This window comes from Monodelphis domestica, chromosome 8 (assembly GCF_027887165.1).
Source record: "Monodelphis domestica isolate mMonDom1 chromosome 8, mMonDom1.pri, whole genome shotgun sequence".
NCBI classification, from domain to species: domain Eukaryota; kingdom Metazoa; phylum Chordata; class Mammalia; order Didelphimorphia; family Didelphidae; genus Monodelphis; species Monodelphis domestica.
The window spans coordinates 238,530,159-238,545,022 of NC_077234.1; the positions used below are offsets into that span (position 1 = coordinate 238,530,159).

The following is a 14,864-nucleotide window of genomic DNA, read 5'->3' on the forward strand; positions in this document are numbered from 1 at the left end:
TTAGCACTAAAAATGAATAATTTTTCTCCATCCTCTTTTGGGATAAGGTTGCATGTAATGTACTACTCCATGGATTTAGGATGGAGAAGTAAATGGAGAAAACAAATTGGGTAGAAGGAAGTAATCATTAAAATTAACACTAAAGTGTGATTTTATAACAAAAATGAATTCCTCAATGTTAAAGAAAGAGGGAGGAGGGAAGTCACCTATTACCACGGAGTATATCTTGATGTCTTTTCTTTTTCAGAGTCAGGAAAGTAAGCTATATAAAACATACATTATTCCTTTTGCATTCAGTGCTTATCCTACAAGTGGAAAGAACAAAAAATAAGAACAGAGTAGAAGGAGAAAAATTAGACTAATCGGTGTAGTTCAGACCAAAACGAATGATCTTAAAAATTGTAAAAGCAGATGTCAAAGCAGATGATAGGCTGGCCCTATGCCCACAAGAACCAGATTTCCAAATTATGCTTGTGTTTTCTGGTTTGATTCTAGTCTTTGAAGAGTACCCAACCTTCTCATGAAATTGCTTATATGCAGTAAACAGGTTTCTGAGAAATGAGCAAATAAAATCCTATTGTAAATATATTAGGATGTCCTGGTTATCTAAAGACATCTTGTCATTCTTTCAGAAGTAGAGGGCCATTCCCCTCTTCTCCAATGTTAATTATGCTTAAGTATGATCTCTTTCAAATTGATTTTTGTTAAAGCAAAGTATACATGATCCAACATAAAGTAATTCTCTATTGATGTATGCACTATATCTATATATGATGATATAATCTATTCACCATACATTGAAAAACCTTTCATATAGTGAAGTTATGATCACCCTATTTCAAATTCCATTATCATCAAGTAAATTTAAAAAATCTTTTTGATAATGAGCCATTCGTATGGAATCTCCATTTCATTCAAAAATGAAAAGGATTGCTTGGTCAAGGAGCTAGTTCCTGGCCACCTCTGAGGTTTAATTTACTAGGTTAATACATAGATTAACTATGTGTGTTCTGCAATTCCAGAATAGTATAATCCATCAATGAGGAAGAAGAGAGTGGTTTTGGGGAAGAGAACAAGCATGTCTAAAGAACCCACAGTGTCGTAGGCACTTAATAAATAAATGTTCTCTCATTTGATTGTCAGAAATCCATTAAGCTACTTAAATAGACAAATTTGACTGAAACATGAATGCCAGGGCTTTTGGCCTTAAAGATCTAATTAGATCCATATTTACAGTTTCTGTTCAACAACTTTAGATTAATATTTAGACATTAGGGTTCTAGATCAATGATGACAAACTCTTTTCTGTTGCTCTCCACCTAAAACTTGAGTTTAGCTGCAATTAAATATTAATAGTAAAGCAAGTAGGCTTAATTTTTTTGATAGGCTTTCATCTGTATATTCATCATTTTTCATGTGCTTAGAAATAAAATGGAACCAGTCTTACTTTTTGTTGAAGGGAAGGATGTGCAAATGTTTTTTTAGAATGAAGAAAGTCATTAAGATTAAATTTGCCATAAACTGTTTTAACTTTTAGAGAAAGCCTCAGATTCTTCCTTGGTTTTGAAAATAACTATTAAAAAACTAGCCCTCTTTTGTCTGAATTCCCCTCATCTTTGGTAAAAAACTCCTGGGATACTCTTAGGTCATACTTTGGCTCCGGCACCTGCTTTTTCTGCTATGCCCAAGGTGTTACTGCAAGTGTAACACCTTGTTAGTGCTGATTTTAAGCAAGATTGCAACCTTGCAAGAAATCAAAACAAAACAAAAATGTAAAAAACCCTTGACTGAAGCAAAAGAAATCTCAAAAGCTTATTCAGCAAAAACATCCTTGCTATAATAGTAATTCCTTTGCCTAGAACAATGTAAAGATTAAAATTAATATTCAATAACTATTATATTTTATAAAGTTTTATTAATAATAACTAAAGCAAAATAAGAACTAGGTAAAAAAGGTGCTAATCCAGCCTGCTTGTGAAAGAAGAGAGGAAGAGGGAGGAGCTACAGAATGTATAAAACAATAATGTGATCACCCAAACATGGAGGCACAGGAGGATTAAAGGGAATTTTGGGAGATACTAAGGAACAAAAGGTTCAAAATCTCCACTTATACAACAAGAAGAACTTCATGATATTTAATGGAATTTGAATTATTAGCAATGCTTCCATCCAACTCACCAAAGCAACTTATTTATATTTGTTTGTGCTAAAAGCACCCTTCCAAGTAAAGTGTCTTATTTCCCTCTCCCCTTTTTAAACCGGAGAACCAACTTACCATCCAGTTGTTAGTTTAGGTCCCTAATCCAGGTCATTTAAAGAATAAGTGGAAAAGACTAGATTTGTGCTATTTCCTAGATTCTAGCTCTATTATCTGACAAACTCTAGAGAATGTAATTTCGTTAAAAAAAAGAGGCTCTTGAATAGGCTCAGGGATGGGGTAAGATCCAAAATGATGGAGATTCTTATTTTGATGTCATCCTGCTAGGAATTATTTTTCTACTTGGTTCATAGTGGGTTGAGCTACATAAACCAGACTGCTGGAGGTATTATGTGGAAATAGAATATAGCTTAAAATGTAATAATAAGGACTGTTACTTGAAATAAAAAGAATCCTGATTTCTGTGCTCTTCGGTTGTATCTGGTCCTATTTCCTTTCTACTCTGAATTTTGCCTCGTGATCCTTCTAGTCACTATAGGGTGCATGCCTTGTGAGTAAGAAAAGACTTGCTTAATGCCATGTGATCCTTGTGGTAAATGAGGATGTGTTCCAATGAAGATTTGCTCAACTTGTTTCTATTTTTAACGTTATGTATAGTTGCAGTAACAGCTTGTGAATTTACATCCCATTCTCCTCCCCTCCCCTCACAGCACAAAGGATGGACATTTAGGGCTCAAGATGGACCAGGCCAATGACTTCATTTCAGAGTTGAATCGGAGAGATCATTGCCCTGTCCATGGGAATTTGCTTTTCAAGATCGTGACATCACTTGGCCAAGTCTTTGGGATATTATCTTTCCTCTCTCAATTCCAACACTAGAGAGTGAAACTATTGCTATCTTCCTTTTGCTATTCCCTTATTTTGCTGCAGATCTTACTCTAACACATCTCTAGAAGAGGCCATGAAAAGGGTCGAGGAACCTCCCACTCCCCCACCGAGACCACAGAAATCTCATTCCAGAGCCTCCTCCTTGGATCTGAATAAAGTCTTCCAGGCAAATGCTCCAGGTGAAGTTGCCCTTTTCTTCCCTTAGCACGTTCTTTTGGTTTCATAGCGGAAAGACATACTTTTGGTAGTGGAAATCAAGAGTAAAACAGTAAAACAAACATCCATTTGGATGGTGCTGTTCAGTTCCTTTAGGGGAGAATAGCCTCATTTTGTAGGTTTAGATATGTCTTGGGAAGAGTGTGTAGGTTTAAAGTTTTAGGTTTAGATATGTCTTGGGAAGGTGTCCCAGAGGTGCTGGGGGTCAAGCAATGTGACATTCCCCAATTTCAGTGCTGGGATATTCTTTGAAACTGGATAGTTGACAGAATGGATGGTTGCTGTTTGGGTCCTTCTAATTCTTTCATTCACAGATTGCATTTTCCTTTCAGTTTGGTTTCCCCGTTATTGCTTCCTCTGTAAGAGGAGGACGTAGTTCCATTGGGAGGTCCAGGCAACACTTTTGTTGGCAAAAAGTCCGTTTTCCTTTGGTTCTGATCTTGCTACTTCCGTATCTAGAGTGTGGTTGAGTCTTTTTCTTTTCTTTTTTCTCTTTTCCACCTTGGGAGGAGGAGGAAGGGTAGGAAGTGCTGGGTAGATGCATAGAATTGCCACCTGGGCTTAATGTATAAGGAGAGATCACTGAGGTAGCTCCAAGGGTTGTTCCTTTCCACCCTCCCCCAAATTGCTCACTCCACAATTCAGACCAAAGGGTATAAAAGGGTGGATGGGGAGGGGGAAAGGGAGGGGCGGTATCCTCCCTGGACACCCTTGGGGGATAGCTAGGGGACCTAGAGTGGAGAATGCTGGAGTTGGAGTTGGACCTGAATTCAAATACTGCCTCATTGTCTTGGGACCCTGGGCAAGCTCCTTAACTTCCTGAAGACCCAATTTCCTCATCTATACAATAAGAATAAAGATGGTACCTGCCTCCTAGCGTGGTGGGGAATTTATGTATTTAGATACATGCTCGCTATTATTGTTATTATTATTCTAGCGGTATTCTAGGTCTACCCGGAGAGCGTCTTTTCTGTAGTGGCAATGATTTGGGTTTATTGGCGCCATAATTGCGATTTGGGCTTCAAACAGTCCTTTCTTTCATCTAATGTAATAAATAAACTGCGAATAGGATTATTTCTTGGAGCCCTGTACAAGCCTGCGTTAGTTTAACAATCCGGCCGCTCCTGTGATTTTTCAAATTGTTGCTGTTTTCTCCATTTAGAAAAGATTCTCCTTGCTCGGCTCAAATATCTGTCCTAAACTTCTTGGTTGGGGTGGAGGCCAGCTTGTCTTACTTGCTTTACACATGGGTCATTTGAATGGCCCAGGCGGGACCTCATCACGAAACTGACACCGTTATTCACCAGAGTTCTTTTTTTGGGGGGGAGAGGTGGGGAGTAAAATTCGATTCTGGCTCCTATGCCGTCATTAGATAACAATTTGATTTGCTACTTAACACTTTTTCCCCTCCCTAAGGGAATGCATCCTTGAAAAGACTAGTATCTGCCGGACTCGGGGAGTAGCTGCAAATGATTGAAAAAATGCAGTGAAACGAGTACCTCATTCATGGTTAAATCCAGAGCTTTTGAAGACTGTTTCAGGGACTTTCTTCTAAAGAAGTATTTGACAGTCCGGAAACATCCTCGGGGCCTTAACCCTAATCACTAGGACTTTGAGCATGCTTACTTAGAATTGCAGGATATCTGCCCTAAGAGAAATGAGATCCAGAGAGGTAGTTTGCACCCCGAAGGGTTCTTGAGAAGACCTGGAATGAGGAGATGCTGGACCGAGGAATTCCTGCTCCTCTTTTTTTTCTTTTGGTCAAAAATTCACCTACGTAAATGGATACAGAAAGTGCGATCATAGTAGAATGACAACACTCATTATGAATTCAATCGCCCATGACTCCAAGGTCAGGATTCCTAGCAATGAGCTCCAGGGAACTGCCTAAATGAAGTTGTGTTAAATCAAGAGTGGTCTGGGGCCTGGTCTTAGAGATCTTTTTTATTTTATGTTCGGATGCTGCATTTGAACAGCATTCTCAGGTCCTACCAACATACACACTGCCTCTGAATCCTAATTGATATTAAGAATCCTGAGCTCACATGCACCATAAACATAAAAAGGAATGACCTACCAAGTAGAAATTAAGCCTAGATGACTGAGCAAAAGATATGTCTTTAAGACTAGAAAGACACTAAAAGAGAGGTAGGAATGTGTGGTAATTCTTTAAAAATAAAAATTTATATTACCCAAATTTCCCTCAGTATCTTCCCTTTCCTTCTTCTAAAGAGGCATTTCTTGGAACAAAGAATATTATTTTAAAGAAAAAGAAATCACAATAAACTTATTTCTAGGTAAAAATAATGATTAAAAAATATAAACGTATCTGCCAGAAGACTGATAGCAAGTCTTCTGACTTCTCATCAGTAGTGCAATGCACACATCATGTTGGCACTGATAGGATTAAGACGAAGAACCCTTTACATATTGTGCATACACACACATATATGTGTATATATACAATGTACACATCATTGGATCCATCAAATGATCCTGTGGGTGGGTAGTGCCAATAATATCCTCATTTTACAGATGAACTGCCTGAGGCTCCCAGGTCAGGTTGTGTTATTGGGCTAGTAAGTGGGAAACCTGAACCGTAAATCCTGGGTATCACTAATCCATGTTATCATTTTCTGGATGCTACTTAAGGACTTCAGGAGATCTGTGAACTTATCAGAGTGGGTATTCACACTTAAAAATGAGTTATTAATTCAACAAAGGTGAATTTCTTAAGGGTAGAGACTTTCTTTTTAAAGAATGTAATATGTTATATTTCCCAATTATGTGTCAAAATCATTTAAAAATCTGTTTTCTAAAATTTTGAGTTTCAAATTCTCTCCCTCCCCTCTCCTTAAGATAGCAAGCAATTTGCTCTAGGTTGTATGTGTACAATAATGAAAACATATTTTACCCTGATCTTTTCTTTCTTTATTAACATTTTTTTGATGTCTCTAGCAAGGAACTTAACATCTGTGTCTAGTTGACATATCTAGGTTGGTTTACCTGCCAGCCAACCATCTCTCTACCCTCTTTTCTACATGACCCCTGATATGACCAGTTCACCCACTGGTGTTCTGTATAAAATGAAGGAAATGAATTCTGGCTCCTTTTGGTTCAGTTGTGTTGACCCACCTGTAAATTCCTTAGTCCTTGTCTCTGTAGGTCTTGTTCTATAGGCTTTGTGGTGTTTAAGTTTTTCAGGAAGATTTCTTTTCTGAAAGACATTGTTAATAAGGTCAAAAGATGTGTCCCTTATAAAAGGGACTAATTAGCTAGCAATTTGGTGTTACTAGAAGATGAATCAATCAACAACTATGTATAAGTTAGATGTTCTGGGAGGCAGAAACAAGTATTAGAATGAAATCCTTTCTTTGAAGGCAATTGCCTACCCATTTGGAAGGTAAGGTGAAAATATATAATGATTTTTATCATTAAAATCCAGTTATGACTATTTCATCCCCCTACTCAGTAAACTTCAGTGGCTCCCTATTGCCTCTAGGGCCATTAAAGCTTTTCACAACCTGGTCTCAATCATATTTCCCGGCTTCTTCATGATTTCCCTCCATATTCCTTGCGGTCCAGCCATACTGGGCCGATTGCTATTCTGTTCCCATGAAACTCCAGATCCTTTCCTGGTGTTTTTGCACTGGCTGTCCTTATTACCTGGAATGCATCCCCATCTCCCTTTTGCATCTTAGAATTTCTTCTTTCCTTCAGAATTTAGCTCAAGCACCACCTTCTTACATAAAACCTTTAAATGCCTTTACTAAAAGTATAATATTATCTCAAAAGTATATATCTCAAAGTATAATAATATCTCAATTCTAGTTCCCCCAATGACTTTGTATTTATTTTATTTACATGTACACATATATCTTGCATACACTTATATATAGTTATTGTCTCTCCCTTCTTCCCCAGTAGAATGCAAAAGTCTTGAGGAAAAGGGCTTTAAAAAAAAGCCTTTATGTTCCAAGCATCTAAGTGCCTGACACATCATGGATGCTTAATAAATGCTTTTTGATTGCTTGATTGAGTGTCTCGTGAATTATGCCAACAACAAAAAAAATAGGTGTTCAGGGGAAGGAGAAATCAATTCAGTCCAGAATGATCAAGAAAAAATTCATCAAGTCCGAATTAGACCTTTTGGGATGGACAAGTTAGTTAAGTTAAAAAAAATTAAAAGGTATATTTGGGAGACTGTAAGCACATCATTTTGATCGTCGCTAAGTATTTGGAGGGTTCCAGTAGGAGAATAATTAGAAGTTGGTACAAGATTCCACATCCCTGGGTGATCTAGTGTCAGTCCAAGACATTTAGACTTTATCATGTATGTAAATGGAAATCAATGTGATGAAAATCTATTTGAAGAAGAATTTTCTGAGAATGGCAAAGGTGGATTTTCAAGAAGAGAATAGGTGGAGGCAGCTAGATAGTACAGTGGATAGAGTGTCAGACATGGAGTTGGAAGGGCCTGGGTTCAAGTCTGGTCTTCAGTCCTCCCTAGCTGTGTGATCAAGACAAATCACTTAACTCCATTTGCCTAGCCTTTGTTGCTCTTCTGTCTTAGAATTGATACTGATAGAAGGTAGTAAGATTTATTTTTAAAGAAGAGGCTAGGTAACTCTGTGTTTTGATTAGTGATGATGCCAAACTCCAAAAGAATCAGGGACAACCAAACAATATAATAATCCTTGTGGGCTACATATTGACTTCATTTTTAAAACATAGTATTATCTGTGTTTTATTTTACTTTTATTGTGTTAAATATTTCCCTGTCCTTGGGAGTGTTGTGGGCTGCAGGTGCTGTGTATTTTAACACCTGAGATAATTGGGAGTTGTAGATCTAGCTTTGAGTCCATGAAAGCGTTCTCTACTCACTCAGGTTTTCCACACCCCAATTTGTGGTGGAAGAATGAGGTGTGTCTGCCCAACCAGAACTCAAAGATCTCTCTCCCTTGGCCCATTTATACACACCTATCTATCTGTGTACCCACACTTATCTACTCCTGGCTTACTCTCATCTAGCATATATAACCCTAGGCAAAATGTTGACAGGTTTTTAATTCTATAGCTGACATTGCACAGTAAATAGCTAATCATGGCGTGGTAATTGGTCTATTCTCTCTCTTATCCACTGAGATGATGTATGTAAAAGACTTTGTAAACCTTAAAGTAATATAAACTATGCAAACAATAATTGCTGTATTTTGATTTTGCCATGATTTTAATTTCTGTCCCATAACATATAGTCAAAAATTTTTAGAAAAATTTAGTCTAGACTCATCATGACCAGATTGTGGCTCCCTAAGAATTCTAGAGCTACTCATCATTGCTTAGGCTATTGATTTTAAACTTACCTTCTGATTATGGGTCTCAGAGTCAACCAGAGACCTATGCTTTTTAATATAGAGAATTTATACAAATATCCAGAAGTTCGCCATCACTTTAGGAGAAATCACTGGATCTAGCCAGGGGCCAGGATAGATTTAAAAGCTGAAACCTATTGATCTCGAAACTTGAAAATTACTAGTTCTTCTCCACCATATTACTCCCATCAGAAGACTTGAACTTTAATGGCAACAAAGGCACATTGAATCATCACAAAGTAAATGAAGAATGGGATGTTTTTACTCTGGTGCTTTTGGGATGTTGCCAATGTAGTGTTGCCAACTTCTAGTGTTGCAGATGCCAACTGCTCCATGCCTGTCCATCTGGTGTGACTCTTCTCCATTTCTTCTTCTACGATTGCCAAAATTGATCCCCTCAGCATACTGGATGCCTTCCTCAAAAGGCTCTTGATGTTGAGAGGATGTCCATGGAGCCTGCAAACTTTCCATCATTTACTCTTTCTTCAGTAACATTCTTTATATTGCTCCGCCTGCATTATTCCTCATTTTGTGATATAATCTGATCTGCTCATACCCACTATGTTCTTCTCTGTGATTCTCTGAGTGATTAGCAACGTCAGTTCTCTGGATGTTGTAGTATTACGTTTCTATGATCTATTTGGTATTAGAAAGATAGACCTCTGTTTCAAGAAAAAGGTTGGAGTCATTAAAAGAATGCTATAATTTCCCAAAGGCAATTCACTCACCCTTTGGCAAGCATCTCTTACACTGGCTCTTGATCTTGATTGAATCTTTCCAACCCAGTAAAATAGTCAATAAAAATTCTTGGCTGGAGGACTCCTAACTCACCCATTGACAGTTTGGAAATTCCATGTAAGGGTGAGAGGATGTAGCTGGGTTACTAGAATAGATGGGTAGAATAAACACGAAACTTCCATTGTTACGCCTTTCTGTATCAATAGGCAGAATTTTTTTTTTGTAAAGTTCTCCCTCTTTCTTTTTATCCTTTACTGTGTTTTGTCTATCTGGGTGAGTCTGTCCTGACATTGTAAATATCTTAACTTCATGTCTTTTGGATATGGGTCTTGGTGAAGATCTACAGTGTTCAAACACCAGTAATCCCCCCTAAAGTGAGATGCACAGTTCTCCTGTGTAGGGATACTTCCTTCCTTCCTTCCTTCCTTCCTTCCTTCCTTCCTTCCTTCCTTCCTTCCTTCCTTCCTTCCTTCCTTCTCCTTCCTTCCTTCCTTCCTTCCTTCCTTCCTTCCTTCCTTCCTTCCTTCCTTCCTTCCTTCCTTCCTTCCTTTCTTTCTTTCTTTCTTTTCTTTCTTTCTTTCTTTCTTTCTTTCTTTCTTTCTTTCTTTCTTTCTTTCTTTCTTTCTTTCTTTCTTTCTTTCTTTCTTTCTTTCTCTCTTTCTCTCTTTCCTCTCTTTCTCTTCTTTCTCTCTTCTCTCTCTTTCTCTCTTTCTCTCTTTCTCTCTCTTTCTCTCTTTCTCTCTTTCTCTCTTTCTCTCTTTCTCTCTTTCTCTCTTTCTCTCTCTCTCTCTCTCTCTCTTTTCTCTCTCTCTCTCTCTCTTTCTTTCTCTCTTTCTTTCTTTCTTTCTTTCTTTCTTTCTTTCTTTCTCTTCTTTCTTTCTTTCTTTCTTTCTCTCTTTCTCTCTTTCTCTTTTCTCTCTTTCTCTCTCTCTTTCTCTCTTTCTCTCTTTCTCTCTCTCTCTTCTCTCTTTCTTTCTTAAAATAATAACCCTTATTTTCTGTCTTAAAAACAATTCTAAGTCAGAAGGCAAGGGCAAATGGGATTAAGCGACTTTCCTGGGGTCACATAGCTAGGAAATATCTGTGACAAGATTTGAACACTTTATCCACTGTGCCACCTAGCTGCTCTGATGCTCTCCTTATCCCACATTTCTTCTATATTGGACTGAAGTGATTGTAGTTGTGTTCAATTATTTTACAGTCATATTATATTCTTTGTGACCCCATTTGGGATTTTCTTGGTAAAGATATGGGAATGGTTTTGCTTTTTTCTTCTCCAGCTTCTTTTACAGATAAGAAAAACTGATATAAACAGGGTTAAGTGACTTGCCCAGGAACACAAAGCTACTAAGTGTCTGAAGCTGGATTAGAACCTGGGAAGATGAATCTTCTTGACTCCTGGTCCTGGTACTCTATCCACTGAGCCACTTAGCTGCCCCAAGTTATCACAGTCATGTGCAACTACCCCAGAATTCCAGGGCACACAGGAAAGCTCTAGTAATTTGCCTGAGAGGTGGTATTGTTACCAGATGGAGTAAATGTCATGAGTATATACTCAAGTTTATAAGAAACGTAGTTCTAATTTTAAGGGAGTAGAACACAAGGCTTATTGGGGCCGTGCTGCATTAATAGGAGGGAGACACAGGGAAGAAACTGGAGATGAAGATTTCAGTTGGCAATCTATTTTATTAAATTAGATGAAAGGTTAACTAATCATTCTAATCTGAGTGGTGGCCCTGGAAAGGAAAATACAGTAAAGATGAGAAAGAATTGGCAGGACTTTAGATGTTGGAGACAAGAGGGAAAGAGGGATCAAAGATAAATGTAATGGCCAGCTTGGAATGATTAATAGAAACAGGGACATCAAGAGATCATTTGGGGGAAGATGAATTTGATTTTTGACGTGTTGAATTTGAGGAGCTGCCACAATATCCCAGCTAAGATGGTGTGTGACAGAGAACAGAAAATAAGAATCTTGGGTTTGCCAGAGATGCCGAGGGTAGAACCAGAGAATCCTTCATATAGGTTTGGAAACTGAATCAGGGAAAGAAGAAAGTGTAGGGATGGAAAGCAATACCAGGAGGGACCAGGGAAGACCAAGACCGAGTACTACAATCAGTTTTACTCTGATACTTATTTTGGAAATGTGAATTTGTTCCAACATGAACAATTTGAGCATAATGTGAATTTCACATTTCTTCATGTGATATTAATCTGTGAGAGGGCAGAAAATGGCTCCACTTTGAAGTAACTCACAGGCTCCATCCTTTCTGGCACTCACTTCCACAAGCACACTTCAGGTCTTTTACGAAGCAAACTGTTATATTTATTGCATATTTTTGGTGCAGTAGGAGTTATGGGCAAAAGAGGGTGACCTGTCCCCACCCACCAACTCCCTCCCTTTTGGCTTCTCTCATGGGTCCCCTTGTTTATGACTTACAGACCCTAAGGCTTCCCTTCTTCCTATAGCTCTTGGCTTTGCCAGGCCATGCTCCATAGATGCAGGCTGAATAGCAGCCCAAGGACATGGTTTACTATTGTTGTAGAAACTATATGTTCCTTTCTTTCTTTTTTTAACCTTACCTTTCATCCTAGAAGCAATACTTGTATTGGTTCTAAGGCAGAAGACCGGTAAAGTCTAGGCAAGTGGTTAAGTGACTTGCCCAGGGTCACACAGTTAGCAATAGCAGAACTCAAACTGTGGGCTCTTCATTTCTAAGCCAGTGTTCTCTTTGCTGTACATGCTGGGTGGGATAGAAGTGGTCATCAAGTTCCAGGAGAAGGCAGGTTGTGAAGAGGTCACTGGATCTGGCATTTGGGTAACTTCTGAAAACATCATTTCAGTAGGATAATGGGAAAAGCTTAAGATTGCAGAGTGAATGGGTAGGGAAGAGATGAAGCTCCCAATGAAACCAACTCTTGAGAAATTTGATGGTTGAGGGAAAACTATAGGTCTTCCTATGGCTTGAAGGGATCAAGTTCTGGTGTCCTTAGGGAAAATTCTAACCTAGTATTTAAATCATGACTTGTATTTTGGGTAACTTGGATGGGCTTGGATGATGAATATGGAATCTCATTGACCAAGTATAAAAGCCAACTGTAAAATGGGACTAAGAAGAGCTCCACGTTGCAGGGTTGTTGTGAAGATGCCCTGAAATTATATTTGCAAAAGTGCTTCGCACAATGCCTGGCATGTAGTAGATGCAAATGTGTGTTCCCATCCTTCCCCCCTCTCCCCTCTCCATTAAGAATCTGCTCTTCTCTCTCAGTTTAACATGATAGGCATTTTAAACTCTATGTTTCCCTCCTTCCTTCCTCTACTACATTATTCATTTACTAATGTGAAAATCAGTTATAATGAAATTCTCAGGAGCATTAGAAGATAGCACTATTTTCTTTGACAGCTAACTAAGGTGGGAAAAGAATCTATTTTTGTAGGTGAGGGTTAATTAGCAAATACTGAGTACATGAATCATAGAATTTTAGAATTGGAAGGGACCTTAAAGGTAATTTATTCCCACCCCTAGCCCTCCATCCCTCATTTTATGTGTAGGAAAACTAAGCCTTAGAATGATTTTAGCTTGCTTACTATCAAAGGGCTTTGATGGTGAAAGAATTGTATAAATATTAGATGGGTGATTTTTTCTTTCTTTTTGTTTTTTTATTTAAAACCCTTACCTTCCATCTTGGAAACAATACTGTGTGTTGGTTCCAAGCCAGAAGAGCTGAAAGGGCTAGGCAATGGGGGTTAAGTGACTTGCCCAGGGTCACAAAGCTGGGAAGTGTCTGAGACCAGATTTGAACCCAGGACCTCCCATCTCTAGGCCTGATTTTTCTTGTTTTTTTTTTTTAATGTATATTAGATGTATTATAGTAGCTATATCATAAGAGAAATATTTAATTTTATAGGGTGCTGTCTAATGTTTGGACAGTGGGGAAATGAAATAAATAGGTGTCTGCTAAAAGTATAAGATGCCAAAAAATGAAAAAGGATTCTTTCTACATTTAAGAAACCTTTGCTTTGTTTTTTCTTTTTATTCTTGATCATTCTGATCAGTTCCAAATGTTTGGCAGATTTCCTTGGGATTCTTCAGGGAGGTAGGAAAGTTAGCCTTGACTTTATAAACAACTTGGAAATATGAATAATATTCTCATTCTCCTCTCTCCCAACTTTGGTCATTTCTGACTTTTAAAAAAGGTATGTGTTCATAGAGACCCATATTAAATTAAATTGATTATAATAAATTTGATAACCTTGCTCAGATAGCAAGTCTTTCATATATACTAGAATATAATCTGTGTGAAACTGTCCTAGTAATAATCTGTAATATGTCATAATAAGTGAAGGATCTGTGATTTCATCAGTGTGAGAGAACTCCCTTTACCCAACACTGATCAGAATCTCTCTGACTTAATTGATATCTTCTTTGGAGTTATCTGAGATACGAGTGACATCTAGGGTAACACAGCTAGTTTCAGAGGTTCCCATCTCTGGACCAAGGGATTGAGAGTAGAATATAGTATAGAGTTAAACAGGTTTTCTGAGGGGGGGGGGTTAAAATTGTAGAGGAGGATGTAACCAGAGGGGCAGAGGAGATTGGAAATTTTAGCAAGGATGAAGAACAGATATATGAGTAATAAGGCAAAGAGAGTAATCAATGCTAAAGGATAATTATCAGATAGCTGAATTTCAGCCTTCTTAAACATGGAGTGTGTGTGATGACAAGATCAAGGTGTGAAGATTAATTAAAACAGATTATCCTTGTGTGTGGCTAAGGTTGAGTGAAGGAATGTGAAAGTTAAGTATATTGAGGAACTGGGAAATTAGGGTAAGCAATCATCAATAGGTACGCTGAAGTTCTTGAATATGAAGAATGGAGTTGGGGTGGCAAAATATATGCTACAAGGCTGTCCCTTTGTAGATAATGGGTCACAATGACCTAATATATGTGATACATTTGGAAAGAATAAAATTTAAAGGAAGGAGAGGTTGCTTAGTGTTAAAGTGAGAGTCTGAAAGTGGTAATTCCAGACTGGGAGCAGAGGAATATACAAGAAGGTAGAACTGGTACTGGGAAGGATGACCAGGGATCTAGTATTCTCTAAAGAGAGTCAGGTCTCCACGAATGACAGAAGATGGAGGTGAAGAGGTCTAAAATGAAAGGAAATTTACTGATTCTACATTAGGAGCTCCAATGGGCATGGTTGAAGATGTGAAATCATCTGGACTAAGACATTGTGGGAATAGAGTTGAAATGAATGAAAACAAGGAAACCAACAGAAGAGTTTTGGGAAACTATTGAAAGATGTCCATGAGAACTAGGTACCTAAAATTTTTACTAAAATAACACACTATTAGCCAGTGGGACAATAGACATTGTATTTAATTTCCCTTCAAATGATTTTTTCCTTTTTGAATGTGGGAATTGAGGGACATCTGTGCAGAAAGGATAACCACCATTATGGTTATTTACATTAAATATTTTCTAGGT

The 14,864-nt window shown here is 38.0% G+C and overlaps 1 protein-coding gene across 28 annotated transcripts in view; it reads left to right on the forward strand.

Annotated features, from left to right (window-relative positions):
- Positions 1 to 14,864, forward strand: part of REPS2 (RALBP1 associated Eps domain containing 2) — a 257,690-nt gene that overhangs the window by 174,693 nt on the left and 68,133 nt on the right. For 12 of the 28 annotated variants that reach the window (XM_056808623.1, XM_056808621.1, XM_056808622.1 and 9 more), the window contains one exon: positions 3,089 to 3,225. The exons of the other annotated variants lie outside the window; for them this stretch is intronic. In XM_056808623.1, the coding sequence (XP_056664601.1) occupies positions 3,089 to 3,225 (137 nt within the window). The remainder of the gene's footprint in view (positions 1 to 3,088; positions 3,226 to 14,864) is intronic. 28 annotated transcript variants of the gene reach the window in all.